The sequence below is a fragment of the Carica papaya genome, chromosome 7 (assembly GCF_054855325.1).
Source record: "Carica papaya isolate Zhongbai chromosome 7, ASM5485532v1, whole genome shotgun sequence".
Taxonomy (NCBI): Eukaryota; Viridiplantae; Streptophyta; class Magnoliopsida; order Brassicales; family Caricaceae; genus Carica; species Carica papaya.
In genome coordinates, this window is record NC_142315.1 from 9956359 (window position 1) to 9977371 (window position 21013).

The following is a 21013-nucleotide window of genomic DNA, read 5'->3' on the forward strand; positions in this document are numbered from 1 at the left end:
ATGTCTATTTATGTTAGAATGCAATCGGTGGTGAACTCCAATCTTCTGACTTCTCTACATAATTCTTCGCTCATGCAATGGAGAACATTTAGCAAACATTTATAAATGTTAGCCTCACTAACCAAATCAAAGTCTCTTCACAAGCGACAATGAAACCCTCTTCGTCTCTGTCCCACTGTCAAAGGGGTTGTTTAAGAATGATTTTTCGATGATTATTAACCCCCTCATTTGCTTCCTGATAAAAACAACCACTCATCATTACTAGTTAATCTCTATCCTTACTTTACTTTCTTTAATAACATGATAGGTCTATTTTCACTAAATTTAAAACAAAAAAAAAGAGTAATCCATCTCCACCTTCTTCCCTTCCTCACTATCCATCGTCTTTCCTCCATCTATCACCACCACACTCCTTCATTATGCTGCCACCTCCAATGCCTCAGCCCTTAAAATATCCTCTGTTGAGTGCTCTACCATATTCTCAATCATTTGCAAGCTCTTCCCTTGTAACTTCCTCGTCTTTGAACTCATTTCACTAGACTCTTCTCTAGAGATCTCTTAACTTTTTATAAGAAGAAGATGACAATATTGAGGATATGAATTATTTTGCTGAAGGACACAAAGGAGAAAGGGCTAACGTGTACTTGGCAAATGGATTAAAAAAAAAAACTAATGTGGTGTCAACATGTTTGTTGATGTGGATACCATGCTAGCAACGATTAAAACATGATTTGACACATGTCATCCTACGTCAACGAGCCCAAATGTCATTAGAAAAACTTAGAAAATATGATGAATTTTGTCACCTTTTTTAAAGTTCATGGAGAATTTTTAATAAAAAAAATTACTTAAGCGAGAATTTCACACATTTTTGTATAACTAAGGGGATATTTTGATATTGTGTTAACTTTATATGAAATTCCATATGAATTTTACATCCATCAATTTTTGATAATATTTTATTACTTTTAATTAACTTAATAATAATTATAAAATACAATTCATAAAATTCTGATTCTATTATAAACATAGTCTAAATGTTACTTATATTTTGATAATTTGTCCAATAAAACATAGGCTCCAAAATAATTCTAGTGACATGTCAACTCATTTCAATGTTAGCAATTTTAGAAATAAACATCAAGAATTATTCTTTTGTCTCGATTGAAATAGAATTACAAAGAAAACATTCCTAAAATATTAAAATTTTCAATATATTATTTTTTTTTTATCATTTTCTATGAAAAATTTTAAATATATATATAATAACATTACTTAATAAAAACTATTTTGCAACTGAATATACACAAAGAAAGTATTAGAATAAATATACTAATGTATATAATAATTTTCAAAATAAAAATAAAGAAATATCCAAAGAAAACACCAAAAATATGCAAATAATAATAATAATAATAATAATAATAAACAAAAGGAAAAATGAATGAAAAAAGAGAGAAAAAAACTAATTGTACACAAGGTACGAATATAGTGATTTATAGCATCACCATTAGCGCCGATCTCTTTTTTCTTGAAGCCCAATAACAAAAACAACATATCCTCACTACCAGTTTACAAGATTCGATCAGATCCATCTCAAATCACACCTCCAACTTTTCCCTCTATACAATCAACCCCTCTTTCCTCTCTACAGCCAGATGTCTGTGTCGATCGTACTGATTCCTTGATTTTCCAGAAATGGTTTGTAATTCTTACCCCTAATTCAGGTTTTCAACACTCGGTTTTCTTAGATTCGAGATCATCTTCTACAATTCTCTCCCAGTTAGGGTTTCTTCCGTGGTAATGTACAAGATCACGAACCTAGGGTTCTTGTAAAAGTCCAGCCCGTTGCCCGCTCTTGCATGAAGATTTGGTGCTGCCTATGCTTCACCGAAGACGACGAAAAGGAGGATAGACTGCTAGTTTCTGCCATGAAAGAGGATAGCATTTTCGTAAATGTCGGCGACCCAGAGGGCACCGTTGGAGGTGTTGATGAAGACCCAGAAGAGGCCACCCGATTGGGGCTCGCGCTTGACCGGCCCCACGACCGAAACCGACATCACCGGGGCGGAGACAGCCGCAACCGTGATGAATCAGACCCGTTGGGGCTCTTCGAGGAGATGATTCTGGCCATGAACGGCGGCGCCAATTGGGAGAAGACTGCGCACGTGGGTGCCGTTACTCCAGCGTGGATGCGCTTGGTTGGGTGTTCTCGGCGGGCCGAGGGAGAGAGCACCTCGGCCTCAGCAGCCACTGTTGATGGCAGCATAGAGGATTCTGACCACGATTTGCACCATAAACGGGCTAAAGTGTACTCCGGGTTACAGTGAGTTACCTCACTTTTTCTTTGTTTTCCTGGATTTGTATAAATTTATGTTGGTTCTTTGTGAATCTTCTTGTGAATTTTGGTGGGTTTTTTCTCCAGGAATGTTAAATTTGGCTAAGTTGTGCATTTCTTTGGTGTGTCCGCGTTTTTCTTTAGTTAGTGATTAATATTTTATTGAGTGATAGTGATGAGGGAAAGAGCTTCCGCGTGTGAAGGTGACTTCTTAGAGGAAATACATTAGTCCACTTGCTGGCGGGTTGCATTTTCAGAGATATTGCAAGTGGTAGTTTTTATATATTCTGGTTACAATGGACTTCACGACATTGGCATGCTTATGTGAAATTTTACCAAGAACATGAAGTATATATACAGTTGTGTCCATTTCCTGGCAACCTTGGAGGTTGCTGAACTGATGAATGTTATGAAATTTAAACCAGCTTGAATGCAGTAGTGTTTTTAATTTTATGCGTCATAATTTTTTTTTTAGCATGAGAAAAGGATATTCCAGTTCAAGATGTAAAATGATGAATTCAGGAGTGTGCTTATTGTAGTGACTGTGGAGGATTAAGTCTTTAATGTAGTAAAAGTGCATTGAGGTGACGCCAGCTATTTCTGTTTAAAAAAATAATTAATCCTTCCTATATTCTACCACACTACTAAAGGTACTCTGGTTCACCACATTGGCCAGATCTCAAGTACATCTATCAGGGTTATTAGTAAAATTGGCCATCTGGGTAACTTGGTATTGTCATTTTCATGTCTGACTAGGATCAATGATGCACATTGCACAGAATGATGCGGAATTGGTTTCACAAGGTGATTATTATGATTTTAGTAATTCTTAGTGGAAACTATTCCTTGCAGTGAGTGTCAATTTGCAACCACCATGCCTTCAGATGCTGGAAATTCTAGTTCAACTGCAGATAGAGACTATGATTTTGGTCAAGGCTCTACATCATCTCATAATGGTGTGTTTTATCAGAATTTCTTGTTGAATAATGATGGGGATGGTAATCCCTTTGACAAAAGCGGTGGTAAAGGGGATGGAGATGAAAATGGTTCACCAAAGCCAGAAGATTTAGAAGTTCGAATGGATCTAACAGATGACTTGTTGCATATGGTATATACATCGTTCATCATATATTAAGCTTCTTTTTTCCCTTTTTTCCCACTTAATATCTTGTTCTCCCTCTGTCTTCTCTGTCTCAGGTTTTCTCCTTCTTGGACCACGTTAATCTCTGTCGAGCAGCTATGGTTTGTAGGCAGTGGCGAACCGCTAGTGCACACGAGGATTTCTGGAGGTGTTTAAACTTTGAAAACAGGAATATATCTCTAGAACAATGTGAGTGATACTAAAAACTTTTGTGATTACTTACTGCTCCCCTTTTCTTCCCCTCTTTTCAGAGAAGGTTGTGAGGGAATTTGCAGTGGAGATAATAAATTTAGAACGTAGTTTTAGAAAGATGATTATTGTTCTATGAAATGTTCAAGAGATTTGGTGATATTTGAATTATTTTTGGTCCTGTAGCCCACTTTTCCACTTTGACTTATGCTCATTGATATTGTAAGACACCGACTTGGGATCACAGGTTCATTATATTCTAAAATGTATGAACTGGACATTGGTAGGAGAAATAAATTTAAGCAGAAACAACAATCTATTTAGGTTTTAGGGCATCTATGTGTTCTCATTTGTTGTTAGATATCATAGTGAGGTTTTACTTAGTGCATTGTGTATGACATCTGGAGATTGATTGTAGTCTAGATTTTAATGAACATTGATATATGAAATGGTACTGCAATTATATTGGAACATTAAAACCATTCTTATTGTGTTGCACTGTTTTGCTATTTTAAATCTAAACTTATTGATATTTAAGTTTTTTGGAGAATGAAAATGAAATTACTTTCTTGTTCTTTTACTAACATTCAAAACTGTTGCATATGCAGTTGAGGATATGTGTCGGCGGTATCCAAATGCCACTGAAGTGAATATTCATGGTGCTCCTTCTATTAACTTGCTTGCCATGACAGCAGTCTCTTCTTTGAGGTAACTGGTCTTTTTATCATTCTGCAATTAGGTTTTGTTCTAATCAAATAGCTCATAAGGGGCCTGATTAATTTATATCTTTACTGGTACTCAGGAACCTTGAAGCTTTAACTTTGGGAAAAGGGCAAGTGGGCGATGCCTTTTTCCATGCATTGGCAGATTGTAATATGTTAAGGAGTTTGACTATCAGTGAAACCATGCTTGGTACTGGTGTTCAAGAGATTCCTATAAACCATGACCGCTTGCGTCATCTAAAACTTGCAAAATGCCGTGTTATGCGATTATCCATTAGGTAATACTATTCTGATTTTTCATTACGTCCTTGTTTGGGGTTACTCTTATCTTTATGCTGAAACATTTTCTTCTGCAGGTGCCCGCAACTAAGGAGATTGTCATTGAAACGAAGCAACATGGCACAGGCTTTGCTTAATTGTCCAATATTGCGTCTTCTTGATATAAGTTCCTGCCACAAACTTTCAGATGCCGCAATTCGTTCTGCAGCAACTTCATGCCCTCAATTAGAGTCTTTAGACATGTCAAATTGTACTTGTGTCAGTGATGAAACGCTCCGTGAAATTTCTCTCACCTGCATAAATCTCCATTTTTTGAATGCCTCTTACTGCTCTAACATATCTCTTGAGGTCAGTTCTTATAAATCGTTAGAATGTATTCTTTTAGGTGGTTGCTGTTTTGTTATGGTGTTGACAGTCTTCTCTTTTTCTTTTTTTCCTTTTTGTTTTGAAGTCTGTAAGATTGACCATGTTAACAGTTCTTAAGCTTCACAGCTGTGAGGGTATCACTTCAGCTTCAATGGCTGCAATAGCTCATAGTTATATGTTAGAGGTTTGGTTTCTGTTACTTTTAGATACTGGTTTTCTGCAGTCCACTTCATATGTCAGAATTGATATTGTTATCTGTTGCAGGTCTTGGAGCTTGATAATTGTAACCTTTTGACCTCTGTGTCCTTGGATCTTCCTCGCTTACAAAGTATTCGATTGGTTCATTGTCGCAAGTATGCTTGCTGATCCATCTTATTTATTAAGATTCCTTGAATGCTAAGTTACTTTTTGGGGTGGGAGATGTTTACCTCATTTTGTTTCTCTTTCAATTTTTATCCAAATTCAAAGTTACTTCTCTGGGTGGGAGATGTTTACCTCACTTTGTTTCCTTTTCAACTTTTCTATACAGATTTGCTGATTTAAACTTGCGAAGTACCATGCTGTCATCTATTATGGTGTCTAATTGCCCAGCACTTCATCGTATTAACATCACTTCAAATGCGCTTCAAGTATGTAACTTTATGAATCAATCATGTCTCTTTGATTCCTAAATCGCTGATTGGAGCTAGGTTCATGATATATTGTGTAAATTGACTTGCAGAAACTAGCATTGCAGAAGCAGGAAAACTTAACAACATTGGCACTGCAATGTCAATGTTTGCAGGAAGTGGACCTAACAGATTGTGAATCATTGACAAATACTATTTGTGAAGTATTTAGCGATGGTGGTGGATGCCCAATGCTAAAATCATTAGTTCTTGATAATTGCGAGGTTTGTGATATAGGTTCTTTTTCCCATCTAAACTAGTGATGTCATGATGCTTGCAATATGCTTTATGAATGACATATGCACAACACTAGGTGCAACGTTTGGGCATAATATTCAATGTTTTTGTCAGCATACATTTGGGTGACTTACGGTGAATATTCTTGTTTCCTCGCAGATAGATTACTTCTACCAAACTCTTTGTTAATGTGTTACTTCTCCTTTGCAACTGAATTTCTGATCTTTATTTTGGTCAGAGCTTGACAGCAGTCCGGTTCTGCAGTACTTCTTTAGTCAGTCTTTCCCTTGTTGGTTGCCGAGGTGTTACGTGTCTTGAACTTATGTGCCCCAGTCTTGAGAAAGTTTGTTTGGATGGCTGTGATCATCTTGAAAGTGCATATTTTTGTCCTGTAAGTATGAATGTTTCATTAGTGATAATAAAATTCATTTGTCAAAACGACATAAAAAGCGTTCACAGATATCCTATCAACTTTGATCTTCTTTAATAGGTTGCTCTTCAGTCACTAAATCTGGGAATATGTCCTAAACTGAATGCACTCAGTATTGAAGGGCCATGTATGGTGTCTCTTGAGTTGAAAGGATGTGGCGTTTTATCTGAGGGTTCCATCAACTGTCCTCTCCTGACATCTCTGGATGCTTCCTTTTGCAGGCAATATTTCATTTGGTATTTCCAAAGATAATCCTTTCCTTTTTCCTGATATTATGGCTGACTTCCCCTATTATTTTCACATGTAGCCAACTTAAGGATGATTGTCTGTCTGCAACCACTGCTTCGTGCCCGTTAATCGAATCACTGATATTAATGTCATGTCCATCTATTTGTCCTGAGGGACTTTACTCTCTGCGGTGGCTTCCAAATTTAACTCTGCTTGATTTGTCATATACTTTCCTGACAAACTTGCAGCCAGTTTTTGAGTCTTGTCTGCAGCTAAAGGTAATTACTATATATTCCTACATTTGGAGTTTTTGTTCTTCTCATTCAAGAAGGTTTTTTGCAGACTGAATTGCTTGCTTTATGTGCACATTGAAATATGTAATTTGATGGCTTTTCAAGATGCTGCATAAAATTCTTTATGTAGTAGACAAGATTGCCAATGCGTAGCGCTGAAAAAGTGACTGAAGGTTGATAGTCATGGAGTGATATGTTAATTTAACTACCCAGTGTAGATATTTCATTTTATTTTGTGATACTTCTTTTGGAACAAATGTCCTCTATCCATGATGATTCATTGTTAGGTTATTTACTCCCATTGACATATTATAAGTTCACTGGATCATTAGAGAATATATTGTTTTTCTTTTCATTTTTTTGGAGAGCTGGTAATTTCATAGAACAAAACTTATTTACCCCCATAGTGGCAAGCTTTGTAGTCCAATTTATTATGTTGTATTTTTAAGTTTTTTATTTTTTTTCTATTGTATTGAACTTGTTTTTTTGGTTAATCTTCTTTGAGGTGTTAAAATTACAAGCATGCAAGTATCTAGCCGATGACTCATTGGAGCCTCTTTACAAGGAAGGTGCTTTACCAGCACTTCAGGAATTGGACTTATCTTATGGGACCCTCTGTCAATCTGCTATGGAGGAGCTTCTTGCATGCTGTACACATCTAACTCACGTTAGCTTGAATGGTTGTGTGAACATGCATGACCTGAACTGGGGTTCTGGCGGTGGTCAGCTCCTTGAAACTGTTTACCAGTCATCTGTTGATATGTTTACATGTGAAAACATCAATGAGCCGATTGAGCAGGCCAATCGGCTACTTCAGAACCTCAATTGCGTGGGTTGCCCTAATATTAGAAAAGTTCTTATTCCACCAGCAGCTTGCTGTTATCATTTGTCTTCATTAAACCTCTCTCTATCTGCAAATTTGAAGGAAGTCGATCTTGCTTGTTTCAATTTGGTCTTCCTTAATTTGAGGTTTGAATCTTCCTCACTTAATATGATTGGGTGATTTGTTATCCTGGTTTCTAACCGTTTATGTTTTGAATGTTATTCAGCAACTGTTGCTCTTTGGAAATACTGAAGCTAGCATGTCCAAAATTGACTAGCCTCTTTCTTCAGGTATACCTTTTATCTGTAACAGTCAAAATCATTTACTTTTTTGGGTGTTTGAATAATGCCTGGATTGCTCCTCTTTGTGCTTTCTTTTGGCTATGCTTCCATTTAATTCCTGTTTCTGCAAATGTGTTGCTACTGGGGCTTTTTCAGTCTTGTAATGTTGACGAAGAAGCAGTTGAAACTGCCATTGCTCAATGTAGCATTTTGGAGACTTTAGATGTCCGTTTTTGTCCGAAGGTGAGCTTGCCATTTATTACATATTTTTTTTTCAGCCATTAGTATATCATATTTTGTCATCCTATATTTAAATAGCTCAATTGTTGGGGAAAATTATGCATCTTAAATTTGATTTTGTCTTATACTGACTGATAGATATGTTCGATGAGTATGGGGAGGTTACGAGCTGCATACCCTAGTTTGAAGCGCATCTTCAGCAGCCTTTCATCATCATAATATGATTGAGAATTTTGTCTAATTCTTGAGAGCGTATTCGCTTCTATTGCTCGTTTGCAAACCAAGTTGGTGTTTGTAGCCATGATGTGCTCTTCAATGTTGTAAATGATCATCAGTTTGTTGGGTGTGGATACTTAATGCATTGCAGATCTCATGTAATAGTAAAATAAGTAATCTTTTTGTTCTTCTTTTGTGTTTTTGGTCATCTCATAGTCCTTTTAAGAAGTATATTTCTTAAACTGGTATACTTAATCCTTCCTCATGTTCAATTAGCCTTAAAAGCTTTGGTTATCTCTGAATTACTTCCCGACGGCCTTAAAAATTTAGTGACTTACATTAGTTGGTTTGCTAGCTTAGGTGATCTTAGTGACTTACATTAGTTGGTTTGCTAGCTTAGGTGATCTCTGCGTACCAGTGCCCATGTGACGGAAGTGATTATAATCACACAGCCAGTCATGTAATTTGACCTTGATATTGGATTATAATGATTGTATATTCTAATGGTTTAATGTTATAGAAATGAACACAATTTATATCAGCTCAGCGCAAGGCATGCAGATCGAATTGAGAAATACTGAAGTCAGAGTATTGATTCCAACTGCTTTATTTCTGGGTCCGATATCTCAGCTTTTACATCTTCTGTGGTTCTATACATGTCAGCTATTGCTTTCCCTTTATCTAGCACATCGGAGGGTATAGTCTGTAGAAGGCTACAAAAGGGTAAAGTCTATCAGAAAAAATGACCTCATCTGTGATGGTTAAAGAAAATTAATCTAACAACCCAAAAAAAGAGAGAAAATAAATCCCTATGACCTCATCTGTGATGGTTAAAGAAAATTAATCTAACCACCCAAAAACAAAAGGGGGAAAACAAATCCCACAAGCATAGTACCTGTCTAACGCACTTATGGCTGTCGCAATTTTCGCTTTCATGGCGCCTACTGAGGCATCTGGATCCTTCCTTGATGCATGCAGAAACAGGGAATCGAGTTCTTCCAAGGCTCTTCAAACAGAGAGAGCTTTTAGTTTCAAGCCATCAAAGATTATTTTTCTAATACCCTAGTGTTCTTGCAGCAGTTTGATGTTTTGCTTCCTTGACAGTGTCTAACTAATCTCCCTCTGTTTCGTCTAAAATAAATACTAGCTGCTCAACACGGAAAGCTCCTACTCCAGTTTGCGTATGATTTTTTGGGCTCACAAGTTGCACAAAAATGAAAAAGGAAAAGGAAATAGTTTAAATAATTTTGTTATACCTCAGACATTCATCAACATCACTAAAAGCAGTTTTTCCATTTCCAGCATCTGATGCATATTGTGCAACCTGAAGTTCCCAATGCAATTTCCAAAGTTCAGGAACTTATGTAACAAAAGAACTGTGATAAGCAAATGAAAATGCGAAATGAATGGTGTTTGTTCTAATATAATGTGTCATGTTTGACAAACAAAATCAATGGAAGCATGCACAGCTGCGAGGCTAAATAAACACCATGCAAGTGTTAGTCAACATATTTGATTGTCCACTGCTTAATATACACTAACACAGAGGCTAAATAAACACCATGCAAGTGTTAGTCAACATATTTGATTGTCCACTGCTTAATATACACTTACACATATCCGACAAACATGCGAGTGCCTATACACATACAAACATAGTCCTTACTAACATATTACTCACTGACATAATGCTTACTGACACATACACACACGTATACACATATACAAACATAATGCTTACTACAAACATATTTGATTATCCACTGCTTAATATACACTTATACATATCTGATAAACACGCGAGTGCCGATACACATATACAAACATGATGCTTACTGCTCTCTTCTTGGAAAAAGTATTACACCATGCAAGTGTAAACCAGAGAGAACTGGACTGAATGGCGGGTACTGGACCCAGACAAACAATAACCGAACTGGATCAAAGGTCCAGTTAGACTCTAGTCTGAATACCAAGGATTCGAGAAAATTGATTCATTTCGGTTCAGTCCTAGTTCAGATTGAGATAGATCGATTGAATTAGAGATGCTAAATATAAAATAATAATCTTTGTTTAGTTTTATTCTTATTAATTTTTAATTAGAAATTAAAAAAAAAAAAGAAATATGGTTCATTTCGGTCAGATCTTCAATCTGGATCTCTACCCTTAAATCGGTCCAAGATCCAGTCCAGTCCACTAACTAATAATTTAACAACGCCTCTGAGCTTGGAATTGATCAATTCTCTAGTGAAATTATTTCACATTTCTATCTAATTTTTGTCTCTCCTATTTTTAGTTCATACATGATATTCTTCTTTTCTCTCTCTGAAGTACTCACTTTTGTTCCTTTCCCCCTATATCTATCCTTTCTTCTAGCTATTCTTTCCTCTATTTATCACATTTTCCTATAGTAATTGTACTTCTACTGTTAATTATCCTAGATTTCAGGCCCAAAACTCTATCCCCACCTTACTACTATGCTCTCTGTAACAAAAAAAAAATATATTGCACATACTCAAGTCGCCAGCACTCTTTCATCCTCCAACTTCACCATTGAGACACCACCACATAAAGTAACAAAGGCCTTTGACCAGCCTCCTGCCGAAACCTCATCGTCCATTGTTCCCTGAAGCTCTAGCATGCCTTGCATTGAACTATCCTATAGCAGTTAATGTTGTTTTTGCCAGTTCTGACCCCTTCAGCATTGTTTGACCCCATAGCTGGGGAGAGGAGGTACCAATGTACCTCTTGCCAGAAGTTCAATCAGAAATGCCTGCCAGAGAGTTGTACATCAACTTCACATATTGATTCCTGTGACTGAAACAAGTAGCAGAGACACTAAGCCATCTTAGTTGAGCTGACTATATTGAGCCGAGCCGAGCCAAGTTGCTTGAGATAAGGCAATCTGCCGAATTGAATGATGATGGGATTATTGCTCTCAAGAAAGGCACAAAAGCATAGAAAGACTAGATGACATAACTAAACTCTTGAATAATCCATCATGGGACTTTATGGCAATCCTCCATTCATCATCTAGTACAACCTTCAAATCATGCACCCAAGTACAAATATCTTTATTGAAAATCCAACTTGTGCCTACTAACTTATCAAGTATATCCTTAAAGTTAGGGATTGGAGACCCACTATTGATGGCAATCTTATTGATAATCACAAACACATGTTCATAATCATATTCCTTAAAAGGTCAACGGGATAGATTCCTCAAGTATAGGCTCATCTATATTCTTCTTGAACTCATCTCTCTCTTTAAGGTCCAATCTAGGATGTGAGAGATTAGTTAACTGAAAACTAGGAACTACATCTACCAGATGTTGTATGCCCCTCATTGGTGGTAGCTAACTAAAATACTTTTTGGGCATCCATTCAGGCAACTTACTAATTGATTATACTTTACATCATTTGACTCATTTGTTGATTGAATTGACTCCGAAGCAAAGTCGGACCTAAGTTTAGATGAAAATGAGACTTAGATCAAGAGGATCTAAACATATCAAATCAGAAACTTCATTCGTCTTTGAAACACTAGTCAATAACATAAGATCAAGCTAGAGACTTTTGGTTCAAGAAGGTTAGAAGGCAAAACATCAGAGAGTTTATTAAGGTCCTGAACATTATTACATTTATTAGGACAGTCTATAGAGATTATATTCCAGCGAGCATAGTGCACTATCCCACTTGCCATCCCTCTCTTCTTTCTCAAAATCAACTTGACTCAAAATGTAAGGACCAGGTCCTAAGCGTGGGTAACTTGGGGAATAATCTCAGGTTTGGATTCAGACTCCTTATTGATACATCAAGAAGGTTCAACAAGTATCAGCTCCCCATTACCCTTTCATTAATAGTCAGCCCATGTCATAACACTAAGGGTGACCAAAAACAAAATAAGTGGTTTTCTTAGGTAAAATCACATTCAATTTTATCCTAACTCAACCTCAACAGGAATATTATACCAACGAGTGACTATGAAAGTGGCTCCATCATCAAAAACAAGTCTTAAAAGATTTGGATGCGGCTCTATCTTAACATCTAACTTAGCTGTAAAAAACTTAGAAATCACATTAAGTACGCAAACCTTTCAATGATTGATTTGCACCTTTTATGATGATACCTAAGGGCAATCTGGAGCTTGGTAATCCATGTCGATTTTCCAATTCCTATTGACTTAAAGACTTAGAACTTGAAGATTAGCATCTCTTTCTGCTTGAGATCCAAGATTAAGAAGTGTGTTACAGTGACGTGAGAGTCAAGTCTTAATAGGAGGGCTCAAATTCTTATCCTACTTGAGAAGTAATTCAAATCCTTATTGTATAAGGATTCCTCTCTCATGCACCAATATAAATATTATCTTACGGATTATGCACAAGAAACAACACAACAAAGGAGTGTGAGAGCAAGAATAAATTTGAGAGTTCCTTCTCGTGAGTCTAGTCCCAATTTTAGGAATTTTTCCTATTGTTGAGCACAGTAAAATTCTGTTTAATCTCTTATTTTACTATGCTAATTATTCGAGAGATGCGCAAACTGGGTAGAACTGGGTTCAGGATTTGAGTTTACTCTCCTGTTCTTCAATTGCTTTCAGTTTATTAGTAGATTTTCTTATCCTCTTTGCCCGTGAATGTAGGCTTTTTATTTTGTTCGTCGCATTGGTTTATCCAAATAAAAATTCTATTCGTATGGCTACAATTATCCTAACAGTTTATTCTAATATAATTCTATTCAAGAATCAAATCTTGTCCCAAATTTTGCATCTAAGTTTGCCTTGAACTATGGTTGGAGTTTGCTTATTTCAACTTGTACTTCAGTTTCGAGTTCAGTTTTAGACCTAGGGTGGTGGAACGAAACATTCTATGATGGTTTAAGAAATAAATGAAGCAAATAGATAATGAGATTACGCCAACTACTATATACTATAAATTATAAAGCTACTGGGTTGAACTAGTGAAAGCCTAAGAATTTAATACTCGATGTGTATGTCATGCATGGCACTAAAGGAATATATTAGGGTAGAACTAACGCTATAAATATGGATATGTAAGTAACTAAGAGAGAAAACAGACAGCTAAAAATGGACAAGAAACTCATTTATTTTCTTCCTTGGTTATTGTGTTTTTTTCCTTTTCTTCTTTTTTTCAATAAAAAGAAAAAATGCTAAATAAGGAACAAATAGGAACTAACCTAGTAACCTAGTTAAAATGTAGAAGACCTGTAGCCATTTAGAAGAACGAACAAACCTCTAGTTTATCATAAAAGTGCATGAACAGATTCAAGATAGGCAGTACAGTCTGAATTTGCCAACAAGAACTTGGAAAACAGAAAAAGTACTTCCAAAAACCTGGGGAACTAATGTGAACTAATTGAGTGCCTGTTTGGCCAACTTGCTATCAAAATGCAGAAGCTTGGCTAAATGTTAGAAAACAGAAGTGCTTTTAGGTAAAGTAGAACTGTTTTTGCCTTTTGATAAAAGATGAAGCAATTATCAATTTAATATTTTTAAAATAAAAATTAAATATTAATTCCTCATTAAGAAATTTATATTCACTATAAATTATGTACTTTTAAAATTCAATAATAATAATTTGAAATTAACATCTATATTGAATCAAATAAATAAAATAATTAAATTAAAATAAATATTTCTAAATAATTTAAATTATTAGAATAGTTTTTAGACAAATAATATTATTTAAGTACTTATAATAATTAATTTTAATTCCTGTCCAATTTTTTTTTTAATATTTTCACATTTATTATTAGTTTCATAAAAGAATTAAATATGAAATCACATCTTATGTTAAAAACACTGTTTGTATATTGCTTTTCACTTTAAAGCTGTTTATACTAAAACCCATTTTCAGAGCATTTTTACAAACAGATAGCAGAAGCACCAACCAGACCAAACAAACTCTAAAAATCAATGTGGCGATAGCTAAACTGGGCTGGTCAAACCCGAAGGGTCAAATTTGTTTTATTAGGTCAAACAAAACAATTTCACTTGTAGAAATGTGCTCCTGTGATCCACAGGCCAGTATCTGACTGGTGCTGGTTGTTAGGGGTTCTGGCTGTGTGGTCATATGTGGCGTTGGTAGTTATTGACATGACCAAGGGAGGTGGAGTCCAACAAGACAGTGGCTAGTGCAACTTTGAGCAGAGAGTGTGGCAGTTTTCTGCTTAGACGGACACTGAGACTTACTGAAGGAGTTGATCAGATTCCTCTAGAGCCAATGGAAGGGTCAGAATCGACCACCTCCTAATGGTGGCTGGAGATTAGGTTGAGGCCAACATGTATTTATGTTTCTATTCTCTTATGATTTCTAGTTTTGTAGGGCTGAAGTAGGGTTCTTTTATGATATTGAAATGTTTGGAACTTGTGGTGTGAAAGCATGATAACAGAAGCATGTATGCTCCCGTGCCAAATTGAGGTAGCATAGAGTTTAGAAAACAAAAAACTTGAAGAAAAGAAAAGAAAAATCCACTACACCAATCACAAGGATTGGCAACAACCACAATTAGGGTTATAACAACTTACAGGGTTGTTAGACATTCAATTCAATGAGAATTAATCAATATATTTATTCATAGGTGGTCTTATTAATAATGAGAATCACCAGGGTGCCGACAAAGCCTAATATGATAATAACTCTTAAATAAGAAAATAATAATAAAAATAAGTCTTGCAAAAATATCAAAGTATAAAAAAAACCATCAAAGTATAAGTCTTGCAAAAATATTATAATAGACATCCTAATAAAGAAACTACTAGATACACCTGCATCAAGAATGCTCCAGAGTAAGAAAGCCACAACTTACTGCTCGAATATTTACACGTAAGGAAGCAGCTGGACCATAACGTAGTAGAGATCGGCAGTTATCATACCGGGGTTGATCGACCTCCAAAGTTTTCTCTACAACGAGTGGAGAAGAAAAGTACATTACTAAAAATGTTTCTTTATTGTTTAACTCATAAAAATTAAAAGAGTAACAAAAGCATTTTGAAACGTGAGAAATTCAAGTTTAATAATGACATTATCTTGACATTAATTTATGACATTAGCTTATTTTAGAAAAGTTGAAAAAATAAATTTACGAAAAAGTTATTCCTTACAGCTTTTAAAATACACTCTTGAAAGAGCGTATAGATCCCTCAACTTATAACTTTCACGTCAAACATGTCAATACAATTATACTCTTATAGAACTTAGAATATCTCATGAACTATAAACCAAGATTTTGCCTATTCTACTAACAACACAAATTCGGAGGACCAAGATATTATGAAAATGAAAATTAGACCAAATTCATAGGGCTGGACCAAAAAATCAAATAATGTAAACGAAATTGATAGAATTACCCAGGTCTTTAATCTGCAATTGAGTCAATATAACCGCAGGTATATAGGACTCCAGAGGATCAAGTTTTTTCCTATTTATTTACATTACAGTAACCCACAAGTTAGTATTCTCAATCCAACAAGGATAAGACAATTACCAAATTAGGGAGAGATTTAGATTGAACAAACTACTTATCCACAAAGTTTTTCCAGTAATCTAAAATGCATATGAAGGTTCTTCAAGTGAAAAATTATATGGCTCGACTTCCATGCTTGATAGAGAAACTGGAAAATCCTGTAAATAAAACCATTTAAATTTAAATAATGTAATTACTTACCTTTTCACATACCTGTCAAAAAGGCTGCTAGCCATCGCACCTGCAGAGCAACAACGACTAATTCAATAATTAAGAAAGAAAATAATATTCTGAAAATTTCAACCGCTTCTACCTTTTTCTTGTTTGATTGGACACGTTTGAATGTCATGGAAAACACTTCAATTCTAAGGCAAGGTTGTATAACAGAAAAAGTGAAGAACGCAATCATTCAACTTTACGTTTGAGCTATATGTTCAAACACGGCCTCGATTATTACAGGAACTCGTCAGACCAAAAAGAAAAGAAAGATGAAAGTGAAAGTAAAGGGGACGCGCTTACGATTAGGGGCATAGAAGAAGCAGGAGAAGAGGAGAGAGATGGACACCAATCGCCTGCTTTCCCGCCATTTTGGGGGTGACAGTGCGCACCTTGCTCCACAGAGCTTGCTTGCTTTCCGATTTGAGGAGGAGAGTAATAAGGAAGAGAAAGTAGAAGGTACAAAAGGACTCCTGCTAACGTGCGCCGCGGAACTGAGAGTGGCCATTCCGATATACCATTAGAGTTCAGACCCTTCCTCTCGCTATATACACTCTCGGCCAAAATATTAAATCGTTATCTACATCGTTGTAAAATATTTAAATGTATTATATTATGGTATTTTTAAAATTTTTTACTGTGCATTAATAAATAAAAAATTAAATTTAAAATTATTAAAAATAAATAAATTATTTTGGCCGCAATAAAATGCTCTTTTCCGTTCGTTAGTTTCACTTTTTTATTTCTTTTTAATTTTTTATTTTTCTACCATGAACAAACAGAAGATCAAATTACCAATTTACCCTTTCCAACGTTTTCCGTCTCCAAACGAACTTCCAGAATACCACATAAAAAACATAATAATTTATAAAAATATTTTTATAACTTAAAAATAATTACAAAAATACTATTATTATGTTTAAATTAGAATAATATTTCCGTAAAAATTCTGAACTACGATTTTTCAAATTTATTAGTATTTAAAATTATTGATAAACATATATATACACACTTTTTAAGAAAAAGATAATTCCTTATAATATATACTTATGCATGATTAGATAAATATATTATAATATACACAAAACTAGAATAAATAATTTATTTTATCATAAAAATATCACTTTTATTTTATTTTTATTTGTAAATGAAAGAAAATTGAAAATTGAAAATTTTGAAATAACTATTCTAATTTCGAGATTGTAATATTAATTTTTAATTATTAAAAAAATAATGCTTATAACTAGTGGTTGGTGAATGAATGCAAAAGACAGAACGCAAACAACTGGATTCTTTCTTTATTCCTTTCGAGAGAAACAACTGGATTTTAAATTGTGTCTTTCTTTTTTAAAAAAAGAAATTGAAAATTTAGCAACCATTAAATTTAAAATAATAATAATAAAAAAATTATAAATAGTAAGTTTACAAAGATGATTATAGTTTTTGCTAGTCTGTAACCATAAGTAATGAAGTCGGGTTAAACCCGCAATCCGAATCTGAGCATGTCGGCAATTCAACTTTGAAGCATCCGAAAGGAACTGGACGTGTTACTCAACTTCAACTCTTAGATTCTTCTTCTCTCTGCCTTCTTCCTCCCTCTCTCTCACTCTGTCTAAAGAAGATACTGAATGGCGATGCACTTGTGGTTTGTTTTAGCTCCATTTCTCTTCCTATCTGCTTGTGCTAATCCCCAAGGTATAACTCACTTCAATTTCGTCTTCGCACTCACTCACGGATAGATTAGTTGATTTTCAACAATATGCATTGCTTGTAATCGCTGCTTGATCTGCGCAGACCTTTTTAAATTTGCTCATAAATCCGCATTGATTGTTAATGCGCATCTTGCTAAATGTATGGATTGTCTGCTTTGTTGGTTGCACGTTCAGATTTGAGTGAATTTTTGGTTAAGAATCGGGATGGATCTTCTCTGAAATCGTTGTGGTACTAGATCTCCTGTTTTTAGACCAAAACTCATCCCTTCACCTCTTTCCGGACTCTCATGCTTGAAACTCCAAGTATGTTACGCCTAGTTACTGAGAGATGATGGAGAAATGAAAAACAAATTTGGTTAACCAAGAAAAACGCCCACGCCCACATTGTATCGGCTACCTCAATATTAAATATAGAATATAGAATATAGAATCATATGACATAATACTCCCATTCTACTAGTTCCTCCCATGAATGCATCAAAGTCTCCATCTAGCCAACTCTGCTTGAATATATAAATATAAGATATAACCTCTTAATCTTGTAAGGTTAATTGTTGGATTATAAGTAATTAGTTAGGCTGTTTATCACAAAGTTTGGTGGATAAATGCTTGATCTGTGCTTTCAGCTTAATGGAAATTCATGGGCGGATAGTAGCAAGTTAGAGGGTAAATAATTAACTGGTTTCTTTCTTATCACTTAAATCTTTGGCCTTCGTTGGTTCAATTAATTACTTAAGATTAATATATATGTTAAATGTCTTTATTTATTAGATTATGTGCGGTAATTACAGTGAAGGTAACTGATAATCCTGCGGATGAGTTGGTGAGTGTGCTTAACAAGAACAGAACTGCACACAAAGGAACAGCCCTCTTTGACAATCCAGGTCTTGGCTGTGTTGCTTTGCAGTATATAAAAGCATACCAAGGTGACTGTGATGCTGTTGGAGGGCCCAATGCCAAGAAGCCTCTTGATTCTGCATTTGCTGAAACTTTTGCTCCCAACTGTGGTGTTGAGCTCTCAACCCTTTCACCCATCACAGGGCGCCTGCTCGGCTGCCAAACCAAATATGTTCCTCCTCCCGAAGCATTCTCGCAAATTCTGATGCAAAATGAAAAGAGTTTACAGATTTTGCATGATAAGAACCACACTGAAGTTGGTGCTGCTGTAAGTGGGAGTGATGGTGGATCTCCCTATTTCTGGTGTGTGTTGTTCAGCAATGGTAAACCTAATAGTAGCTTTGCTGTGGAAGGAGGAGTGGCTAAGATAAGCAGGCCCGGCTGCTTTAGTGGAGCCAATGATGAATGCAGTAGTGCTCATAGTTTGTCTCTGCCGTATTATCTCTGGGCATATATTGCCGCAGCTTTAATTCTTGTAGGATACAATTTCAGTTGAACTATTTTTACTTCCCACTCAAATTTTCTTTTGTTTTTCTTATTGTCTTGGTCTCCATATCTTCCCTTCTCATGTTAAATGCAACAGTAAATCATTTGTGCCATTGGTAGATTGCTGTCATGTTGATGTCAGTAAATCCATATCTTCCCTTCTCATGTTAAATGCAACAGTAAATCATTTTCTACCTGCTTTTCAAATTGATGTCTATACTCTGAATACGTTACCTTAAATTTATTATTGTGGGATTGAGAATATATATATATATATATCAGATTTTATTCCCCCGTGTCATTGGTAGATTGCTGAAGGGGGTTGATGCTGCAAAACTTGTTAGAAGCACACGCAGTTGTTCCGTTTTTTGGTTAACTAGGTGAAGGTAAAAGAAGTGGTAATGTTGCTGCCCAAGAATGAACGGGTTTGAAGATGTTGACGGGTTTGACTTTCCTAAGGATAATGTTTCTAAAACCATCGGCTTAGATGGGGAGGATTTACATATTCTTTTTAATATTCTAATTAACTTGTAAATATTGTACTTGTTGCACGTTTTTTGTATCAATATCAATATACTGTTCACGCTTTTTATTTTAAAAAAAAATTAAGTAGAAATAAATATTTTATTTTAAAGTTTAAATATATAATTTTATTTTAATCAAATTATTATTTATAATATTTTTTTATTTAAATGAACTATATATATATATTTTTTAAAAAGACTCAAATAAACATCTCTTGATTATTTTCTTTTGATGTTATTCACCTTGATTCTGCGTGGTTAATGATTTAATTTTTTTTATTAGACACATGTGACAATTTATCTTGAAAAATAAGTGTTCATTATAAAAATTATTTTTATTGAATTATAATTTGTAACGGTCCCAGAAATTAAAAGGAAATGTATATATTTATTTTAAGTGTGGAAACGAAATAAAATAAATTATGATTAACATCCCTTACGCAATAATCAAAACGTATAAACGTATTAAAGAATAAACTAATTAAAGGAAATACCATGAATGAATATTATAAGGAAAACTAATAAATTCTTAGGCTTCTACTCGCCGTCTTACTGCAGAACGGGTTCGGGAACGAAGTCCTGCTGATCTGAAATAGTTAAGTAAGGAATGAGCTACACTACCCCAGTAAAGACATGACATTATCTCACTGTCACAGAAGTAAAGGTTGGTAGAAAACAAAAACGACTAATTGAGCATAATTTATAACAAACTCATTTATCAATAATAAAAATTTTTACTGTCCACTTACCTCAATGATATTCATGAAAATAACTTATGAGAAACAATAACATCATAAGATCATGCACACTTTGTAACGTAACACATATCATGCTTTTGTATTTCAATCATCAGACAATAAATTACCTCTTTTATCAGCCTACTAGTATCTATGAGGATCCATAAGGGGTCCCCGCTACACGTGAACCATTCACATTAATAACTTAATTCCAGGGCCGTCCCAATACCCCGTCCGGTATGGGCGCCAAAACCATAAACCTCAATACCCCGTCCGGTATGAGGGTGAACCATCTCTATACCCCGTCTGGTATGGGCGCCAAAATACATAAAGTCTCCATATCTCGTCCGATATGAGAGACCACGTTCCTAGTAGGGTTCCCTATGGACTCGATTCGTCCACCATCTCCCAATATATCTAGTCAGGCTGTCGACATTATCCATTTATTAATTCACATACCTTTTTCTTTTTTTTTTTAATCTCAATTATCCAATCAAACATAAACACA

General features: G+C 35.1%; 3 protein-coding genes across 6 annotated transcripts; 2 read left to right on the forward strand and 1 right to left on the reverse strand.

Moving 5' to 3' along the window:
* Positions 1-1505: 1505 nt before the first annotated feature.
* Positions 1506-8640, forward strand: SLOMO (F-box family protein). The gene is made up of 17 exons (XM_088206923.1): positions 1506-2326; positions 3191-3446; positions 3536-3668; positions 4277-4376; positions 4471-4668; positions 4747-5017; positions 5121-5219; positions 5300-5388; positions 5565-5664; positions 5757-5927; positions 6179-6331; positions 6431-6591; positions 6678-6876; positions 7397-7860; positions 7941-8004; positions 8152-8238; positions 8374-8640. The coding sequence occupies exons 1-17, from the start codon at positions 1863-1865 to the stop codon at positions 8452-8454; spliced, it is 3090 nt and encodes a 1029-aa protein (XP_088063049.1). The 5' UTR covers positions 1506-1862; the 3' UTR covers positions 8455-8640.
* A 267-nt stretch (positions 8641-8907) lies between these two features.
* LOC110809244 (uncharacterized) lies at positions 8908-16712 on the reverse strand. Of its 4 annotated transcripts, none has more exons than XM_088206924.1 (8): positions 16453-16593; positions 16247-16359; positions 16147-16174; positions 15818-15888; positions 15277-15371; positions 9708-9775; positions 9347-9457; positions 8908-9164 (listed from the first exon to the last, which is right to left on the reverse strand). In XM_088206924.1, exons 3-8 carry the CDS (start codon positions 16167-16169, stop codon positions 9035-9037), a joined length of 498 nt encoding a protein of 165 aa, XP_088063050.1. In that variant the 5' UTR covers positions 16170-16174; positions 16247-16359; positions 16453-16593; the 3' UTR covers positions 8908-9034. The 4 variants fall into 4 exon arrangements, with proteins under 4 accessions (XP_088063050.1, XP_021890702.1, XP_021890701.1 ...); XM_022035010.2 differs by having other exon boundaries at positions 16135-16174; XM_022035009.2 differs by lacking the exon at positions 16247-16359 and having other exon boundaries at positions 16453-16712.
* Positions 16713-17585: 873 nt separating this feature from the next.
* LOC110809247 (uncharacterized) lies at positions 17586-19438 on the forward strand. Its single transcript, XM_022035014.2, has 2 exons — positions 17586-17844; positions 18653-19438. Exons 1-2 carry the CDS (start codon positions 17778-17780, stop codon positions 19252-19254), a joined length of 669 nt encoding a protein of 222 aa, XP_021890706.1. The 5' UTR covers positions 17586-17777; the 3' UTR covers positions 19255-19438.
* The last annotated feature ends 1575 nt before the right edge of the window (positions 19439-21013 follow it).